General features: G+C 39.0%; 2 protein-coding genes across 2 annotated transcripts; both read left to right on the forward strand.

The window, feature by feature from the left end:
• The first annotated feature begins 4,831 nt into the window (after positions 1 to 4,831).
• LOC106082713 (prolyl 4-hydroxylase subunit alpha-2) lies at positions 4,832 to 8,569 on the forward strand. Its single transcript, XM_059361467.1, has 5 exons — positions 4,832 to 5,028; positions 7,695 to 7,849; positions 7,928 to 8,081; positions 8,223 to 8,509; positions 8,553 to 8,569. The coding sequence occupies exons 1-5, from the start codon at positions 4,832 to 4,834 to the stop codon at positions 8,567 to 8,569; spliced, it is 810 nt and encodes a 269-aa protein (XP_059217450.1).
• A 261-nt stretch (positions 8,570 to 8,830) lies between these two features.
• LOC131994671 (prolyl 4-hydroxylase subunit alpha-3-like) lies at positions 8,831 to 21,306 on the forward strand. Its single transcript, XM_059361469.1, has 4 exons — positions 8,831 to 8,993; positions 12,698 to 13,210; positions 13,294 to 13,459; positions 21,257 to 21,306. Exons 1-4 carry the CDS (start codon positions 8,874 to 8,876, stop codon positions 21,304 to 21,306), a joined length of 849 nt encoding a protein of 282 aa, XP_059217452.1. The 5' UTR covers positions 8,831 to 8,873.
• The last annotated feature ends 240 nt before the right edge of the window (positions 21,307 to 21,546 follow it).

The raw sequence follows: 21,546 nt of genomic DNA on the forward strand, positions 1-21,546 counted from the left end.
TGTTTGCCCCTCCCCAGTTGCATCCGCACCCAATTGCATCCGCGTTTAGCTCGCATTCGCTCTTAGCTTGCATCCGCACTTAGCTACATCAGCGCTTAGTTCGCATCCGCACTTAGCTTGCATTTGCACCAAGATGTATCCGCGCTAAGCTCGCAGCGCCACTTAGCCTGCATCCGCGCTTGATTCGCATCCTCGCTTAGCTTTCATCTGCATCCAGTTGAATCCGCGTTTAGATCGCATCACCAAGTGTGGTCTAAATCGGTGAATAACATGACATATCTCACATATAAAACCATCCTCTATTTAAGATCTTGAGCAGCTGGAAGTCCCAATTAGGATTTGATTTGGCAGACATATTGGTCCTAGAAGAAATTATTTTCCGGTTTGGCTACGATCGTGACAAGTTTGGTCCGATTCGGACTCTACACAGAAGCCGCAATTGTTAGTAGATTTGGCTGAAATTTTGCACGTAATGTTTTATTATTTTCCTGGCTTGGCAGAAATTCTGTTCTTAAAACAAGTAAGAGCGTGCTAAGTTCGGCCGGGCCGAATCTTATGTACTCTCCACCATGGATCGCATTTGTCGAGTTCTATGCGCGGTATCTCTTTTTAGACAAACATAGAATATTGAATAAGAACTGTTATGCTATTGGAGCTATATCAAGTTTAAGTCCGATTCGGACCATAAATGAATGCTGAACATTGTAGAAGTCGTTGTGTAATATTTCAGTTAATTCGGATAAGAATTGCGCATTATAGGGAATCAAGAAGCAAAATCGGAAGATAGGTTTATATCGGAGCTGTATCAAGCTATTGATCGATTCAGACCATATTAGACACGTATATTAAAGGTCTTGAGAGAAGCCGTGGTACACAATTTCTGCCAAATCGGATGAAAATTTCTCGCTCTATTGGCTCAAGAAGTCAAGATCCAAGATCATACTTAAAACAGTTGTTGGAAGTGATACCAAAACACTACGTGCAAAATTTCAGTCAAATCGGATGAGAATTGCGCCCTCTAGAGGTTTAAGAAGTCAAGACCCAAGATCGGTTTATATGGAAACTATATCAAAACATGGATCGATTTTACACCATCCTAGCGCAGTCGTTGGCATTAATACAAAAACTCCACGTGCAAAATTTCAAATCGGATAAGAATGGCGCCCTCTGGATGCTCAAGAAGTCTAGACCTAAGATCCGTTTATATGGCAGCTATATCAAAACATGGACCGATTTGGCCCATTTACAATCCCAATCGACCTACACTAGTAAAAAGTATTTGTGCAAAATTTAAAGCGGCTAGCTTTACTATTTCGAAAGTTAGCGTGCTTTCGGCGGACGAACGGACATGGCTAGATCAACTTAAAATGTCATGACGATCAAGAATGTATATACTTTATGGAGTCGCAGACGCATATTTCGAGGTGTTACAAACAGAATAACGAAATTAGTGTACCCCCATACTATGGTGGACGGTATAATAAAATTATGCCCTACAAGTAATATCAGTATATCTAAATTTTTATTAGTACAATTCATATTAGCCTGGCCGCAACTAATTGTTATACCCACCACCGTAGGATTGGGGGTATATTCATTTAGTCATTCCGTTTGCAACACATCGAAATATCAATTTCCGATCCTACAAAGTATATATATTTCGGATCGTCGTAAAATTTTAAGACGATTTAACGATGTCCGTGTGTCTGTCCGTCCGTCTGTTGTAACCACAATTTGGCACAGATACGTCTTTTCGATGCGCGCTGGTTAAATTCTTGAATGAGCCAAATCGGACCATATTTGGATGTAGTTGCTATATAGACCGATTTTCCGATAAAGGGTCTAATGCCCATAAAAACTTTATTTTTCATCTGATTTTGCTGAAATTTGAAACAGTGAGTAGATTAAGGTTTCCCGATAAATGATCTAAATATGGATTAGATCGGTCCATATTTAGATATAGTTACCATATAGACCGATCTCCCGATAAAGAGTCTGAAGACCATAACAGATTTATTTATTACCCGATTTCGCTGGAATTTGCAACAGTGGGTTATTTTAGGCCTCCCGACATCTGACGTAAATATTGTTCAGATCGGACTATATTTAGATATAGCTATCATATAGATCGATCTGCCGATAAAGGGTCAGAAGACTATAAAAGATTTATTTATTACCCAATTTCGCTGGAATTTGCAACAGTGGGTTATTTTCAGCCTCCCGACATCTGACGTAAATATTGTTCAGATCGGACTGTATTTAGATATAGCTGTCCAATAGACCGATCTTCCGATAAAGGGTCTGAAGGCCATAAAAGCTTTAATTTTTATCCGATTTCGCTAAAAATTAAAACAGTGGGTTATTTTAAGCCTCCCAACGATTGACCTAAATATGGTTCGGATCGGACTTTATCAGATATAGCTGCCATATAGACCGATCTCCCGATAAAAGGACTGAAGGCCATAAAGCTTTATTTTTTATCCGATTTCGCTGAAATTTAGAATAGTGCGCAGTTTTAAGCCTCCCAACACCCGACCCAAATATGGTACAGATCGGCCTATAATTAGATATAGCTGCCATATAGAGCGATCTGCCGATAAGGGGTCTGAAGCCAATAAAAGGTTTATTTATTACCCGATTACGCTGAAATTTTAAACAGTGAGTAGGTTAAGACCTCCCAACATCCGACCTAAATATGGTTCTGATCGGACTATATTTAGATATAGCTGCCATATAAACCGATCTGCCGGGGACTGAAGCCCATTAAAGCTTTATTTATTACCCGATTTCGGTGAAATTTTAAACAGTGAGTTTTTCTGAGCTTCACGATATCCGACCTTAATATGGTTCATATTGGTCTATAATTGGATATATCCGGCAAAAAGACCAACATTTTGTTCTACAAAATTGAATAGACCACTCAATGTTAGTGCCGAATTTAGGTGCATAAGTTAGCCAAATTTCACCGGATTGTGACGAAATGGGTTTACATATTGACCCGAGGTGGTGGGCATCCAAAGTTCGGCCCAGCCGAACTTAATGCCTTTTTACTTGTTTTTAACCATTTATTTGTTCTAAATCAGTCTTATCAATCCCCTAACATTTTATACAACAACTTAAATCCGAAAGGATTACCATCACTTTTTCCCAACTGCATTTCTTTAAATACCAGCCGGACAACAGACTTCTCAGAGCACAACAACACGTCAATTGGGCAAATATTTATATGACCGATGAAGTACTGGACAACAGTTCATGATCACTTTGACGTCTGAGTTGGGCTACCGTACCGTAAGACCACAAGTTGCGTGTAAACAACTTCATAGCTCTTAGACAATCGATTTGTTTGTATGGCTTAAGGAGAGAACGAAAATTTGTTCCAAGTAAATGACAGTTGGGTAAATATTGTAACAAATAAAAGAACAACACACACTCATAGCGAATGATTGATAGTTAGGAAAACAACAACAGCAACAATACAAAATAGATAATAAAACTCTACAACAGTAAAACTTAGCCATGTATGTAGGCAGGGATGCATTGATGATGATAACAAGGCAACAATGCAGGTGAACAAACTAATTTCCTTAATGACAAGGGTAAACAATAGAGTGAAGATGTTATGGAGTACCATCTCATTAATGAGTATGTTACTCTTAAAGTCATTGACAATATATTAAAGTAATGGTGATTACTGTTCTATAAGTTTTCTTGTTTTTTAAAGAAAACCTTTGAAAGGTAAACTTTGGAGCATATATGGTTTCTTCGAAATTGGGCTCGGGCGAGGATAGCAAAACTTTTTAGTGAGGTGCTTATCCTCTCAATCGTCTTACGGTACAGGCACTCCTCTTAAAAAGGAGGCTCTTAATCGTTGGGCTGAATCTTGGGTTGGGTATAACATACCATGAGACGAATTTTAGTTTTGTTAGAAACAAAAAGACTATGCTAACCTATGATGTGATATCACTGAAGTGTATCTCAAATCCTTTAATATCTATTGTTGCATAAGTAGGCTAATTAATTCCCAACTATTTCTATTGGTATAATATATGCCTGTGACCCATTTTCAAAGCGCATGTTAAATAATTCACTTCAAAATTTTTAATTTGAATTTGTTTGAATAGATGCTATATCGGAATTAGTGTTCTGCTAAGAATTCCTACTGCTTAAATTTGTCAACTCATAGCCGGCAACATACTAACAAAATATGTAAATCTTTAAATTACAAAGTTTATAAATATTCATTAAAAGAAGATATTCTAGTTTCGTAACCAAGATGGAAAGAAAGCAAGAAAGCTGTAAGAACAAGTTCAGTGTGACCTGACCTTTCGGGCACCACCAGGGAGAAATGAAGCAAATAAAGCTTTTTTAACATAACTCCAAAAAACTTTGGCTATTTTTGGGCTAAAAATTACCAACATATGTGGCAACAGTTTTAGTTAGTCTAAAGAAGTCAAACCTTAAACACCTCAGCTACTAAGAACAGTTTTCTCTGCATACCCAAAATCCTGAAATAATCTAAAGAAACCAGAAAATCATATATTCATAAGTTCAATAATCATTAAAGATTCAAAGAAAGAAAACCAAAAACAAACACCAACCTAGACAATACCTTGAACTTGACCATTACGTATAGCCGGCGTTTCGAACGAACTGGACCAACAACATTTGTTGGCTTATTTAGCCAACAGCAATCGCATATGTTGACCAATTTTTTGGTGAGCAGCTTAGCACAGCATCTACGATATCAAGCAAAAGGCCACTGAACTCTTTGGGAGCATACAAGCAGAAAATAATATTCAAAACGTAGCCGCACACACAAGCATTCAAAATGAGATTTGCCTTCAAAATCACCTCTATGTTGGCCTTTCTTTTATGCTTCTGCATGGGAAATGTGAAAGGAGAGTTGATAGCAACTGCCAATGCCCATGATGATCTACTTGAAATGCTCCATACTGAAAAAGTTCTGATTGATGGCCTTAGGCATTACATCGATACCCAACAAGAGAAATTGAATGTCTTAAAAAGGTGAGTCTAGATGAAGTATTGCAAAATTTATAAAAGTGGATTTTGAAAATATAAAAAAAATCAAAAAATTTTTCGAATTCTTGAAAGCAAAGAGATTTTATAAACAAGTAAAAATGACTTAAAAACAAGTAAAAAGGCGTTAAGTTTGGCCGGGACAAACTTTGGATACCCACCACCTCGGGTATATATGAAAACCAACTTCAGTTAAAATCCGGTAAAAAATCCATACCTTATGCCCCATAACCGTTATACGAAAATATGTTCCGATTTGGACCAAATACACAAGTACAAATCATTGTTCAATTGTTTATAACAAAATATTAATCTTTTTAGCAGCTATATCTAAAAATAAACCGATCTGAACCATATATGACACGGATGTCGAAAAGCCTAACATAAGTCACTGTGTCAAATTTTAGTGAAATCGGATTATATTGGTTGCCCAAAAAGTAATTGCAGAATGTTCATATAGTCGGCGTTGACAAATTTTTTCACAGCTTGTGACTCTGTAATTGCATTCTTTCTTCTGTCAGTTATCAGCTGTTACTTTTAGCTTGCTTCAGAAAAAAAGTGTAAAAAAAGTCAATTTGATTAAAGTTCATTCTAAGTTTTATTAAAAATGCATTTACTTTCTTTTAAAAAATCCGCAATTACTTTTTGGGCAACCCAATAAAAGCGCCTTTTATGGTGCTAATACTTTAATTCGCGATATCGGTCTATATGGCAGCTATATCCAAATCTGCACCGATTTAGGCCAATTAGCAGAAAAATGTCGAAGAACATTACGCAACCCACTGTCCCAAATTTTGGCGAAATCGGACAATAAATGCATATTTTATGAGCCCAAAATCTTAAATCGAGAGATCGGTCTATATGTCAGCTATATTCAAATCTGGACCGATCTGAGCCAAATTGAAAAAATATGTCGAAGGTCCTAATACAACTTACTGTCCCTTATTTCGGCGACATCGGACAATAAATGCGCCTTTTATGGGCTCAAAACCTTAAATCGAGAGATCGATCTATATGACAGCTATATCCAAATCTGGACCTATCTGTGCCATATTGCAATAGTATGTCAAGGGGGTTAACTTAACTCACTGTCCTAAATTTCTACGACATCGGAAAATAAATGCGCCTTTTATGGGTCCTAAATCTTAAATCGAGAGATCGGTCTATATGGCAGCTATATCCAATTCTGATCCGATCAGGGCCAAATTGAAGAAAGATGTTGAAGGGCCTAAGGCAACTCAATGTTCCAAATTTCAGCATAATCGGATAATAAATTAAGCTTTTATGGGCCTAAGACCCTAAATCGGAGGATCGGTCTATATGACAGCTATATCCAAATCTGGACCGATCTGGGCCAAATTGACAAAGGATGTCGAAGGGCCTAACACAACACACTGTCCCAAATTTCAGCAAAATCGTATAATAAATATGGCTTTTATTAGCCTTAGACCCTAAATCGGCGGATCGGTCTATACGGGGGCTATATCAAGATATAGTCCGATATAGCCCATCTTCGAACTTAACCTGCTTATGGAAAAAAAAAAAAGAATCTGTGCAAAGTTTCAGCTCAATATCTCTACTTTTAAAGACTGTAGCGTGATTTCAACAGACAGACGGACGATCATGTCTAGATCGTCTTAGATTTTTACGCTGATCAAGAATATATATACTTTATAGCGTCGGGAATGGATATTTCGATGTGTTGCAAACGGAATGACAAAGTGAATATACCCCCATCCTTCGGTGGTGGGTATAAAAATAGGCGCTCCAAAATTTCAGGTAAAGCGAGTGTTGAAAGTCATAGCAAAACTTTACATGCAAAATGTCAGTCAAATCGGGAAGTTATTTCGTCTTCTATAGGCTTAAGAAGTCAAATCCGAAGATCGGTTTATATGTCAGCGATATCAGGTTATTAACCGATGTAGACCATACGTGGCACAAATGTTAAAAGTCAGAACAAAACATCTCATGCAAAATTTCAGCCAAATCAGATAAGAATTGCCCCCTTCAAAGGTTTATATGGCAGATATATCAAAACACGGACCGATATGCTCCATTTACAATCCCAACCGACCTACACTATTACGAAGTATTTATAGACCGATCTTCCGATTTAATGTCATGGCCCCATCAAAGGCATTTTGTAGCCCGAGCTCGCTGAAATTTAAAACAATGAGTTGTATCAGACCCCCTCGACATTCGTGACAAATATGGTTCAAATCGGACCATTTCAAGTTATAGCTATCTTATAGGGACTTGCACCCATTATAGTCTTTTTTAATACCCCAGTTCGCCGAAATTTGGAACATTGAGCTGGAGAACCCCCCTGCACAATTTTGCCCAATATGGTGCAGATTGGACCATATTTTGACAAAGCTGCTTTATAGACCCATTTCTGACGTAAGGCCTTAGGCCCATCTCCGGTGGGTACATACAAATCGAACTTTTTTAACTGATTTCTCGAAAAAACTTCATGGGTTGACATCTTTTATTTGATTTTGTTGGTTGGTGGCTTCCAAACACTTCGACCCAGTCGATTGCTTAGGCGTCATGACTCAACTGAATCTGATGTTAGTTTCAATTGCTGTTCAGATATGTTGATGTTCAACGAATATCTTCAGAAAATGTTTTGAGTAATTCTTTCATTATTTTAGCAAAACCAAAGACATACAGAAACTTTACGATGAAATTGGCGATAATCGGGAGGGATATCTGAACAATCCTATCAACACGGTGACTTTGCTGAAAAGAATCACTTCGGATTGGAAGGGCATGACCGATTATGCTGAAGAATATTTGGATACAGAAGGTAAGGGAACAACTTTTCTAGTCTTTGGCTAATAAAAAAAATCAAAATGTTTTCTTATTTTCCCAAACTTTTTTTTAGAATTAACTAAAAACATTACCAAAACCCAAGAGCTTGTCTTCCCCACCGAGGATGATTACGAATCTTCGTTGGTTAGTTTGTTGCGTATTCAGGATATGTTCAAGTTGGAGCCACAACGTCTATCTGTGGGTGAAGTGAATGGCATTAAGCTTGGGTAAGCCATAATGAATTTTAACGTAATTTTCCAGCTATTGAAAATTAATAAGAGACAATTTAAAATAAAACAACTCTCCCCCCCCCACTCCCACCCCACACACACCCATGTACTGAATCTAATGCATGCACGATTGCTTAGCTCTGAAATGTCTTGGAGCGATTGCTTGGAAATTGGTTTGAAATCAATGAAAAATGGCTACCATGCGTATGCTAAGTATTGGATGGAAACAGCCTTGGAAAAGATACCAAATGCTGGTGGCCACCAACAACAAAAACAGGTGAAAGCCAAAAATGCCAGCCAACCGTTGGAGGAGCAAGACGAGGACAATCAGAGTTCCAGTGCAGGCGCTGACAACAAGGATGAATACAATATCAAGGCTCGCATGGAAGTTTTCCGAGCTCTAATCAATGTCGAGTACAAAGCGGGTAAGTCAAGCAATTGATTTTTCTTAGAAGCGCTTTCACATAGATGAAGAGAAGGGATGATGCTAATTGAGGGGGGTTAGCAAGAGAGGGCGTTTAACATTTGATTAGCATTTTGCCCGGGAAACGAAAACAAAATATGATTAAGATTTATATGCATTTTATGCAAAATTGTTCTTCTTCTTCTTCCAAAATTCATTTCAACGATTATTACGACAATTTGCATTGAATTAAAATAAAATTGAAATGTTTTTGTATGATTTTTGTTTTGTTTGTTTTTTTTTTTTTTTTTATTCGGCATTATTTCTTTGATTCGTTTTCTTTCTTTGTAGGTAATTTGCACAAAGCCCTCGCAATTGGCAACGAAATGCTGGAAATAAACCCTCAACAGAAGAACGTTTTGAAAGCCATTAAACAAATTAAAGACGATATTAAAAAGTCGACATCAAGCATGAAGCAAAAAGCAGAGTCTAAACAAGCCAAAAAGGTAGGTGGAATTTTTCTTTTTGAAATTTTAAGTTGTGGAGAATGACGCTGGGTATGGGGAAAGGGGATAACTAATTTTCGATTTAAGGAAAAATTAAACCAAAAGTTAGGAATGGCTAACAGTTAACATTCTTTTGAAAAATATAACAATTTTAAATAATTTATTGCGAGTTTTATGTGGGATATTTTAAAGCGTTAGATAATCAGTTAACTCTAAATAGTATTTAGAGCGCACAACAAGCCTATAACTGGCTTAGATGTATGTCCATAGTGGCATGGGGCGGATTAATATCCGCACCCTCTTTTCAACCTAACCTAACCGATTCAGTTAACAAGGAGAAACAAAAAAATACTAAATAAATAAAAAAAAAAATTAAAAACCCAATTTCGACTAATTATTAATATAACAATAAGACGATACGCAAAATTTCAAGAATATGATAAATGTAGGAGAGTGGGTTTAGTGAAGCTCTTTCTAAATGTCGCACTGCCCAACGAATTAAAACAGTTTAGTCTTAATGCACAAATTCAGTTTATTTTTTCTTTAAATAGCCGAACCGCGCCCTCTCCGTTGCGCCTTCTTTAACTCTCTAATATTTTTTTAGGGTGGGGCCACTTCGCCCTGAATGCGGATATTGAATTCGTGCCATTGTAGCCTATGACGTTGAACGCGTTCGAATCCTCGTGAGAACATCGGACAAAGGGGTGTTTATCCCCTGTTAATGTTGGCGACATTTGCGAGGTACAATGCCATGCATGGTCATTTAAAACAGTATCCCCAAAGAGGTGTCACATTGCGGGACGCCGTACGGTCTATAAAAAAGGTCCTTTATCATTGAGTTTAAACTTGAACACTGCGCGATGCCGTTCGGACTCGGCTATAAAAAAAGGTCCCTTATCATTGAGTTTAAACTTGAATCGGAACGCACTCATTGATGTGTGAGAAGTTGCACCTTCTCTGTTCCTGGTGGTAATTTTCTTCCTCACGGTAATGTTGTCATGAGGGGAGAGATGGCATCTCAGACATTTCGACTCAAATATGGATATTAAATTCGTTCTTTATTCTCAATGGAAATGAAGTTCAGTTTAGGGGGTGCTTTAGGACGTACTCCAAAGCACTTGGCTCCAAAATTGGATATCGTTTTCTACTCTCAAATACCTTTCATTTGAGTCCCATATTGTCTTAATGGGTCAAATAACCCATTTGACGTATCTTTATAAGGAAAAGCGCTACCTAGACTTGAAGACAAATTTTATTGTCTTATTCGTAATCACTCCCTAATAGCTTTCATTTGAGTCCCCATTTGGGGGTAGTTGGGGGTGGGCGACGTCTCATAACTTGGACCTAATGTCTTATGCCATATTTGTAGTTTACTGCCTAATACTTTTCATTTGAGTCCCATATTGATATGAACTTGGAATATATCTGTTTAGAAGAGTTTTGGGGTTGGGGGCCCGCTGGATACTTGGACCCAAATTTGAATACCAAATTCGTATACCACATTTCTGGTCTCCAATATCTTTCATTTGATATCCTTATTGTGCCCATCGGGCCACTTTCGGATATGGGTGGCGTTTTTGGGGATAGGGGAAGGGTCCGCCTCCACCCGATATCTACAAATTATAAAGCCTATGTTTCCTTCCACACAAAGGTACACAATCTATGCAAATTTTAAGAAAATCGGGTTAACCAAGTATCACATAGTCAAATAGCGTTTTTGAGGGTTGACGTGATCCCCTATACTTCGATTTGATTTTGTATGCCAGATTCGAAATCTACTCCCGAATACCTTTCATTTGAGCCCCATATTGAAATGAACGTCCAATATGTACGTTTGGGGGAGTTATGGGGTTGGGGCGGCCCGATGGGTACTTAGACTCAAATGCTAATACCATATCCGTATTCTACTCTCCAATACCTTTAATTTGAAACCTATATTGTCCCGATCGGTCCACTTTTGATTTTGGGTTGTGTTTTTGGCATAAGGGGGAGGGTCCGTCCCCCTTCCAATACCGAAAAATTATATAGCCTATGTTTCCTTCCAATGGGCTATATCAGTCCACGTTTTGATATAGCTGCCATATCAACCGATCTGGGATCGAAAGAGTAAATCTAGCCGTTAAAAATTTTGCACAAATACTTCTTATTAGTGTAGGTCGGTTGGGATTGTAAATGGGCTATATCGGTCCATGTTTTGATATAGATGCCATATTAACCGATCTGGGATCTTGACTTCTTGAGTCGCTAAAGGGCACAATTCTTATCCGATTTGGCTGAAATTTTGCATGAGGTGTTTTATTATGACTTCCAACAATTGTGCTGTGTATGGTTCAAATGGGTCCATAACCTGATACAGTTGCCATATAAACCGACCTGGGGTCTTGACTTCTTGAGCCTCTACAGGGAGCAATTCCTATTCGATTTTGCTGAAATATTGCACGACGTGTTTTGTAATGACTTCCAAAAACAGTATTAAGAATGGTTCAAATCGGTCCATAACCTGATATAGCTGCCATATAAACCGACCTGGGGTCTTGACTTCTTGAGCCTCAAAAGGGAGCAATTCCTATTCGATTTGGCTGAAATTTTGCATGACATGTTTTGTTATGACTTTCAACAACTGTATTAAGAATGGTTCAAATCGGTCCATAACCTAATATAGCTGCCATATAAACTGATCTGGGGTCTTGACTTCTTGAGCCACTAGAGGACGCAAATATTATCCGATTTGGCTGAAATTTTGCATGAGGTGTTTTGATATGACTTCCATAAAACTATATTAAGAATGGTTCAAATCGGTCCATAACCTGATATAGCTGCCATATAAACCGATCTGGGGTCTTGACTTCTTGAGCCCATAGAGCGCGCAATTCTCATCCGATTGGGCTGAAATTTTGCATGAGGTGTTTTGTTATGACTTCAAATAACTGTAAAAAGAATGGTTCAAATCGGTCCATAACCTGATATAGCTGTCATATAAACCGACCTGAAATCTTGACTTCTAGATCCTCTGGAGGGCGCAATTCTCATCCGATTTGGCTGAAATTTTGTACAACGGCTTCTCTCATGACCTTCATACGTGTCTAATATGGTCTGAATCGATCTTTAGCATGATACAGCTCCCATATAAACCGATCTCCCGATTTTTCTTCTTCAGCCCCTACAAAGCGCAATTCTTATCCGAATGAACTGAATTATGATCAGCATTCATTTATGGTCCGAATCGGACTATAACTTGATATACCTCCAATAGCACAACAGTTCGTATTCAGTATTCTTTGTTTGCCTAAAAAGAGATGGCGCGCAAAGAACTCGACAAATGCGATCCATGGTGGAGGGTATATAAGATACGGCCCGGCCGAACTTAGCACGCTCTTACTTGTTTTTGTATAAAATAAATGGCAACATTTAGGATAAATATTTTTTTTTTTTAAATAAATACAAAACTATGGTAATAATATTCAAAAAATATAATGTTGACTGATTTAATGTAGAGTAATATTTGTGCCTTTACAACTGCGTAATTTTTTGCCAAATACAATTTCAAAAAATGTATCCTTTACGACGTCTTAAATGGAAGTTAATTAAACTTCTCTTCTCTCCCGTCTATCTGCCTTCCTTCCATACCAATTGCGCATTCCATTTTCATTTGTAATCACACTTTTTCACATTTTTTCTTTTCTCTATCCCACGCCCACATGCAGACAGCAATCCAAAAGACTGACGAAGAACTAATGATTGAGGAAATATGCCGTGAAGCCACAAACAGCCAACAGACGAAGCAAATCCATAACGCCCAAATGGTGTCATCAGTCTCAGCTTCAACACCAACAACACCCACCCTACCACAATGCTCTCTGATGACCAACAATTTGAAATGGTTGATGCTGCAGCCCCTAAAGGTGGAAATCCTTAGTGTGGATCCATTCATTGTCATCTACCATCAGACATTGCACAGCAAGCAAATGGAGCAATTGAAGGAGTTCATTGTGGAAAAGGACGATGATGCGGTGGAAGAAGGCTCACTGCAGCTGACCAAAATCGGCGAAAAGAAAATGCGTCAAATTAATGAAAAATTACATTTTGTCACTGGCCATGGACGTGAGGCTTTCCAAGGTCTGCGCTGGCAATGGAATCGTTACAATTTTGAAAAAATTATGGAAGTGGATATGACTACAGTGTCCAGTGTGTACAGGCAAGCGGGAATGTTATTCAATGTGAGTGCAAAAACTTTTATTTTAAGCGGTGGAGAACTTTAATTCGATTTTATTTTGATTTTTTTTTATGGTTCTTTTTACAGCTCCAACAACCTTTGCTGGGTGGCTCAGTGATATTCCCCCAATTGCAGTTGAGCATTAATCTGCCCCAGGGATCGCTGCTTTATTGGTCTACCCTAAACGAATTTGCCGCACAAGACTATCGATCTATATACCACATCTGCCCCGTTATAGGGGGTTCACAAATAAGTAAGTAATTCAAGGTGAAAAAGCAATCAAGCTGAAAAAATAAATCAAATTTCATGGAAAAGAGAGATATGATAAGGGTCTATAAAATTGGGTAATGAGTTCGCCCAGAGATAGCTATTTTGAATAAATTAGATAGCATTAATCGCAAAGTGATTTTGGGAAAATGAACACTTTCAAGTGTTTAATTTATATGAGCATGGTGCACAATGGGATATTATTGAAAAACTTGCTGAAATACCTTCATTTTTTCTTTTTTTTTGTGAAGGGGACCTCTGCCATGGATGTGATTTACGTAAAATTTTACCAAGATATGTCAACTCAAACAGGTGCTATATGTACTTAAAAATAGGCAAATTTTTATTAAACAAGTGAAAAGGCGTTAAGTTCGGTCGGGCCGAACTTTGGATACCCACCACTTCAGGTATATATTGTGTTGCCCAAAAAGTAATTGCGGATTTTTTAAAAGAAAGTAAATGCATTTTTTATAAAACTTAGAATGAACTTTAATCAAATATACTTTTTTCACACTTTTTTTCTAAAGCAAGCTAAAAGTAACAGCCGATAACTGACAGAAGAAAGAATGCAATTACAGAGTCACAAGCTGTGAAAAATATGTCAACGCCGACTATATGAAAAATCCGCAATTACTTTCTGGGCAACCCAATATATAAACCACCTTTCGTCAAAATCCGGTGAAAAATGTATGCTTTATGCCGCATAGAAGCTATATCAAAATACCAAACACAACTCACTGTCCCAAATTTCGGCGAAATCGGCGAAATAAATGAGCCTTTTTTGGCCCCAAAACCTTAAATCGAGAGATCTGTCTATATGGCAGCTATATCCAAGTCTGGACCGATCTAAGCCAAATTGAAGAAGAATGTCGAAGGGCCTAACACAACTCACTGTACCAAATTTCGGCAAAATCGGACAATAAGCTCATTTATGGCCCCAAAACATTAAATCGAGAGATTTTTCTATATAGCAGCTATATCCAAATCTGGACCGATCTAAGCCAAATTGAAGAAGAATGTCGAAGGATCTAACACAACTCACTGTACCAAATTTCGACGACATCGGAAAATAAAAGAGGCTTTTATGGGCCTAAGACCCTAAATCGGCGGATCGGTCTATATGGCAGCTATATCCAAATCTGGACCGATCTTGCCAAATTGACGAAAGATGTCGAAGGGCCTAACGAAACTCACTGTCTCAAATTTCGGCGAAATCGGATAAAAATTGTTGCTTTTATCGGCGGATCGGTCAATATGGCAGCTATATCCAAATCTGGACCGATTTGGGCCAAATTGCAGAAGAATTTCAAAGAGCCAAGTTTCGGCAAAATCGGATAATAAATGTGGCTTTTATGGGCCTAAGACCCTAAATCGGAGGATCGGTCTTTATGGCAGCTATATTCAAATCAAGACCGATCAGAACCAAATTGAAGAAGAATGTCGAAGGGCCTAACGAAACTCACTGTCTTAAATTTCGGCGAAATCGGATAAAAATTGTTGCTTTTATGGGCCTAAGACTAGAAATCGGCGGATCGGTCAATATGGCAGCTATATCCAAATCTATAGATCGATCTAGCCCAAATCGCCGATCTGGGCCAAATTGGAGAAGAATATCGAAGGCTCCAACGCAACTCACTGTCCCAAATTTTGGCGACATCGGACAATAAATGTGGCTTTTATGGGCCTAAGACCCTAAATCGGAGGAACCGTCTATATGACAGCTATATCCAAATCTGGACCGATCTTGCCAAATTGACGAAGGATGTCGAATGGCCTAAGACAACTCACAGTCCCAAATTTCGGCAAAATCGGATAATAAATGTGGGTTTTATGGGCCTAAGACCCTAAATCGGAGGATCGGTCTTTATGGCAGCTATATTCAAATCTGGACCGATCAGAACCAAATTGAAGAAGAATGTCGAAGGGCCTAACGAAACTCACTGTCACAAATTTCGGCGAAATCGGATAAAAATTGTTGCTTTTATGGGCCTAAGACTAGAAATCGGCGGATCGGTCAATATGGCAGCTATATCCAAATCTATAGATCGATCTAGCCCAAATCGCCGATCTGGGCCAAATTGGAGAAGAATATCGAAGGGCCCAACGCAACTCACTGTCCCAAATTTTGGCGACATCGGACAATAAATGCGCCTTTTATGGGCACAAAACCTTAAATCGAGAGATCGGTCTATATGACAGCTATATACAAATCTATATAGATCGATCTAGCCCAAATCGCAGACGTCTGTTGAGAGGCATACCTTAATTCACTGTCCCAAATTTCGGCCACATCGGACAATAAATGCGCCTTTTAAGCGCCCAAAACTTTAAATCGATCTTTAAATTAGCGGATCGGTCTATATGGCAGCTATATCCAAATCTGGACCGATCTGGGCCAAATTGAAGAAGAATGTCGAAGGGCCAGCGCAACTTAACTCGGGTTAATGTATGTTCCCTATGATCATGCTTCGATCAAAATTGCAAAGAAAAATTATTAAAAGTCGAATATCCCCGAAATAAGATCAATTTTCGTAATACCGAGGGGAACAACTTTAGGGGTCTGCCAAAAGGCGCCCCGACAACCTAGAGCTTTAAAATTTTACACATAATCTTGCTTGCACCTAAGCTCTAACCATTCCATATTGAAGGGATATCTCTACACATTCTGACATGGCAAATTTTTTTTTACTTGTTTTTTTCTCGGTTCTATCCCACTGTGTACCGTTCAGATTCAGCATGAAAAGAAGGCCGCTTATCATTGCGGATTGCACGTATTGATATGAGAGAACTATGCCCTATTGCTTAATGAAATGTTCATGAGAAATTTTGAAGTAGCATCGCCGACTGGTTTGTATGATCCGCTCTTGTAACTCGAAAGCCACAAGAGCACCACATGATTGGGCCCTCTACTAGTGCTAAGAAAATATAAGTGCGAGCTGAGAAAGGCTCAAAAAAAATCCTGGGTAGAATTCTGCAGCTCCGTGGATGACACATTTGAGGCCTCTAGAAGATTCTATCCTCGAGACCTATTACGGTGGGGTAAATTCAGAAGTCAAAAAATGTATGGACAATGTGTAGTGAGGAAACACTAGAACTACTCGTTGATACACAGTTCCCGGGAAATTCTTCAACGGACAACGTGGCGCCAGAAGAGGTTGTCACTGGTATGCATTCGTCGGAGGCTATTAGGGAAATTGTGTCTGAGCCGAGAATCCTTTGGGCGACAAGAAGTTTCGACTTCTTTAAGTCGCCAGGCCCTGATGATGTATCACCGGTTGAATTACAAGCTGTATCTGATAGACTGATTTCCTGGCTTAGGGAGATATACTCAGCTTGTATCAGGATGTCATATATACCTGTGGGATGGAAAGACACGAAGGTCATTTTTATACCGAAAGCAGGAAAACCTTACCACACGAAGGCGAAAGATTTTCGTCCTATTAGTCTGTCAGCCTTTATGCTAAAGACTCTTGAGAGGTTAATAGAAACATATCTTAGGGCAAAGATCCCTGGAGATCGCCTGTCGGGACAGCAGCATGCTTGTAGTAAAGGCAAATCCATTGAAAAAGCCCTTCACGAGCTAGTCGGTTTCATAGAGGGTTCTTTTGCTGTCAAGGAATATACAATGGTAGCATTTCTTCACATTTAAGGTGCTTTCAATAATGCAAGGCCAACGTCAGTCATGAAGGAGTTGGAGTTTTTAGACATTAACTCTCCCTCAAGAAAGTTTATTAATAACTTACTTACTAAAAGATGCATTACGGCAGGCTTGGGAACTGTGGATATAAAAAGATGGGTCAGCAGACGATCACCTCAAGGAGGTGTACTATCTCCTCCATTGTTGAATATAACCATTAACAATATATTATTGTCTTTGGAAGAAAAAGGCGTAAAAGTGGTCACGTATGCTGATGGCGTGGCAATTGCGGTTAGGGAAAGTTTCCCAGCACTCTAAGAGATAAACTTCAGGACGCTCTACGTGCAAAAGCAAAGTGGTCTACCGAAAGTGGCCTAGGTATTAGTACGTGCACGTCAGAAGTTGTTCTTTTCAGCAGCAGATACAAGAGAGAATGTATCATTTACAGAAAGCGCAAAATACTGGACAGGAAATTGAACTTCAAATCCCACATTTTGAAAGAGCAAGAAAAGCAACTCTTGCCCTATAAACCTGCCAGAGAGCCATTGGCAAAAGTTGGGGGTTTAGATCGCGTGTCATGCATTGGGTATATATTGCATTAGTCAGATCTATAATGCTATATGGTGTCGGACGTCTGGTGGACGGCGCTTCAAAAGTCCACCTACTGCTCTATACTTAACCGGATCCAAAGGATGGCTTGTTTATTCATCATAGCCGCACTGAGGACGACACTATCTGATGCACTGAATTTAATGCTACATCTTATGCCTCTGGACATTGTGGCTAGACAAATTGCAGAGACGACTGCCATGAGGTTAAGGGAGCTTTCTCATTGGTCATGTGGCGGCTACGAACACTGTGTTATCCTTGATACAATATCCGATGTTCCAAGCAGTGTTGATTACACCCCACCTCAGCCGCTTTTTGATAAAAAGTCCTGTACCACTTTTCCTGATAGAACCGATTGGAACTACGATATACCTGGTAACAGAAGTTACATAGACTTCTATACGGATAGTTCCAAACTAAACGACCAGGTGGACTTTGGGCTGTACTCTAAAGATCTAGAACTGGTCATATCGAAAAGGTTACCCGACCACTGCTGTGTGTATCAAACGGAGATCCTTGCAATTGAAGAAGTGGTGGAAAGGCTAAGATATAATGTCATTACGACTACTGGCATAAATATCTTCTCAGATAGCCGGGCAGTTATTAAATCCCTGGAGAACGTATTTTTGAACACCAAAAACCGCCCTCGACTGTAGCAGATCTCTGAACGAGATGACTATGTGGCCTAATCTAGACCTGAAGAGGTCTACCGCTTTGCTGTCATTACCTAAAACAGACGTCTCAGTCATTGTGTCCGTCATGACATATCACTGTCTAATCGGAAAACATGCTGACGGACTGGAGGTGGCCAGTAACGACTTTTGCAGAAGCTGTGAGGACATCGAAGAAGAAGATACTATAGAGCACCTTCTGTGTGTGTGTGTCCCGCACCAACAGTCAGAAGGAGTTCCACTTTAGGTTCCCATTTCTTTGAGAACCTGTCTGATTTAGCGGATGTGAACATAGCTAGTTATTAGGCTTTTTAAAGCGATATGGTTCAACGTTAGGAACTATGGGTTGCCCAAAAAGTAATTGCGGATTTTTTTCAAAGACAGTAAATGCATTTTTAGTAAAACTTAGAATGAACTTTAATCAAATATATAATTGCCATTTTGTTCGATAACCTTTTGCCATCTTCCTGGCAAATTTAGTATTCCACGCTCATAGAACTTCTAGCCTTTATCTGCAAAAAACTGAACCAAGTGCGATTTTATAGCCTCATCATTGCCGAAAGTTTTACCATTTAAGGAGTTCTGCAAAGATCGAAATAAATGGTAGTCTGATGATGCATGTGTGCGGTCTAGCGTTGTCCTGGTGGAATATGACACCTTTACGATTGACCAATTCTGGTCGCTTCTCCTTGATTGTTGACAGTAAACATCCGAATTAATCGTTTGGTTCCTTGGAAGCAGCTTAAAATATACCACACCCTTCCAATCCCACCAAACAGACAGCATAACCTTCTTTTGGTGGATATCAGCCTTTGAAGTGGTTTGAGCTGGTTCATCATGCTTGGACCATGATCGTTTTCGCCTAACGTTGTTGTAAACAATCCATTTTTCATCTCCAGTTATGATTCGTTTTAAAAACGGATCGAATTCATTGCGTTTAAGGTGCATTTCACAAGCGTTGATTCGGTTTGTTAAATGAATTTCTTTCAATACATGTGGTACCCAAATATCAAGCTTTTTCACCAGCCCAAGACTTTTTATGTGATAATGAACGGTTGATTTTGGTATATTAAACTTCTCTCCTATCTCACGCTCAGTTACATGACGATCCAATTCGATTAATGCTTTGATTTGGTCATCATCAACTTCATTTGGACGACCTTTTTAGCGCACTTTTTTTCTAAAGCAAGCTCAAAGTAACAGCTGATAACTGACAGAAGAAAGAATGCAATTACAGGGTCACAAACCGTTGAAAAAGTTTGTCAACGCCGACTATATGAAAAATGCACAATTACTTTTTGGGCAACCAATAGAAGGCATCTTCCTTCTTCTGTTCCTGTGATATCACAATGGACGAAAACGTCTCAGTGAGTCTGATGGCAAACTGTCACTTAAACCTAACCTACGACTCGCGTAATCCTTGAAGAAGTACGATCCTATGATGCCACCAGCCCATAAACCGCACCAAACTGTGAGTTTTCTGGATGCACTGGTAGCTCTTGCAATGCTTCTTCCTAATATTCACTCCAAAGTCGACGATTCAGCTTATTTACATACCCATTAAGCCAAATATGAGCTTCGTCGGAAAAATGGAAGAGGTGCGCTATGAACTTTCTTCACATGATGAGCATGAGCTGTTAAAACCAGTATTGCCCAAAAAAGGTTATTGCTAAAAAAATACCCTTTATATATATTTCGGATCGTCGTAAAATTCTAAGATGATTTCACGATGTCCGTCCTTCTGTTCGTCCGTCCGTAATCACGCTTACTACACTCTGGTTGAGTTCTTGAATGGGCCAAATCGCACAATTTTGGATAAAGCTGCCATATAGACCGATCTGCCGATTGAGGGTCTTGAGCCCATAACAGCTGCAATTGTTATCCGATTCCGCAGCAATTTGAAACAGTGAGTTGATCATAGCCTCCCGTCGTCGTAGTCTCATATAGACCGATCTGCCAATTAAGAGTCTTAAGCTCATAAAAGCCGCAATTGTTTTTCGATTTCGCTGAAATTTCAAATAATGATTTGATTAGAGCCTCCCGATATCCGACTCAAGTATGGATCAGATCGATATTTTTTCAGATATAGCTGCCATATAGACCGATCTGCCGATTTAATGTCTTAAGCCTATAAAAGCTGAAATTATTATCCGATTTCGCTAAAATCATAAACAGTGAGTTGATTTAAGCCTCCCGACATCGGACTGAAATATTGCTCAGATTGGTCTTTATTCAGATATCGATAGCATGTAGACCGGTCTGCCGATTAAGGCTGCATTTATTACACGATGTCGCTAGAATTTGGCACAGTGACTTGTGTCCCGTCCGGTGTTGGTGTCTGCCTATTACGCGGTGTCCGCCTACGACGCGGAACACCTTGGTTTAAATCCCGGCGTTAACATCTGACAAATTTTCAGCGGTGATTTTCCCCTTACCAATACTGACAACATTTGTGAGGTATCCTGCCATGTTAAATCTTCTCTACCAAGTGATGTCGTTTGGTCATTATCATTGAGATTAAACCTTAATCGGACTGCACTCATTGATATGAGAGAAGTATCCTCTGTTCCTTAAAGGAAAGTTCATGGGAAATTTAGTATTTTAGTGGGTATCTAAGACGTTTTAACTTGTTACGTAGTGTTATTTTTAAAATCACCCCATTGTGCCCTTTTAATCTTGTGAAGAACTTAGTCTATGTAACCTCCAAATCGCAAATTTCATCAGTTTTAAAAGTTTTCAAAAAGGCAAAGTTTCTTGGGGTCATATGACCCCGCCATTTGAGAGTTACAACATCCTTAGCCTAGCAACCACTTCCATGTTGATGTTGAAAATACAAACACTTTGCTATTCCCTCTTCTCATTTTAGCGGCAACCACCTACATTAAGGCGCAGCAGCAAAGGCAGCAACAGCAATAATGACGATGATGATGATGACGATGGTGCTTCTCATCTCAACTACTGAGTAATTTCAAACATTAGTTAAATAATTTGTAAACTTATTTAAGAATACCCATGCCACAAACGCCAAGACTTTAATAAAAAGAAAAAAATACTCTACAACAAGAAAAACAATGATATTAACCAAACACTTGTGTAAACTTATTTATGACACAGCCAGACAGACAGACAGATGGACAGACAGACAGACAGAGTTAA

The sequence above is a fragment of the Stomoxys calcitrans genome, chromosome 2 (assembly GCF_963082655.1).
Source record: "Stomoxys calcitrans chromosome 2, idStoCalc2.1, whole genome shotgun sequence".
Lineage (NCBI taxonomy): Eukaryota > Metazoa > Arthropoda > Insecta > Diptera > Muscidae > Stomoxys > Stomoxys calcitrans.

Excerpts from the sequence above, each read along its gene's own strand:
- LOC131994671 (XM_059361469.1), top strand. The coding sequence starts at position 8,874 with ATGCTGGAAATAAACCCTCAACAGAAGAACGTTTTGAAAGCCATTAAA. Across the intron at positions 8,994-12,697 it reads AGTCTAAACAAGCCAAAAAG|ACAGCAATCCAAAAGACTGA; the intron begins GTAGGTGGAATT and ends GCCCACATGCAG. Across the intron at positions 13,460-21,256 it reads TATAGGGGGTTCACAAATAA|CGGCAACCACCTACATTAAG; the intron begins GTAAGTAATTCA and ends TTCTCATTTTAG.
- LOC106082713 (XM_059361467.1), top strand. The coding sequence starts at position 4,832 with ATGAGATTTGCCTTCAAAATCACCTCTATGTTGGCCTTTCTTTTATGC. Across the intron at positions 7,850-7,927 it reads AGAATATTTGGATACAGAAG|AATTAACTAAAAACATTACC; the intron begins GTAAGGGAACAA and ends ACTTTTTTTTAG. Across the intron at positions 8,082-8,222 it reads GTGAATGGCATTAAGCTTGG|CTCTGAAATGTCTTGGAGCG; the intron begins GTAAGCCATAAT and ends ACGATTGCTTAG.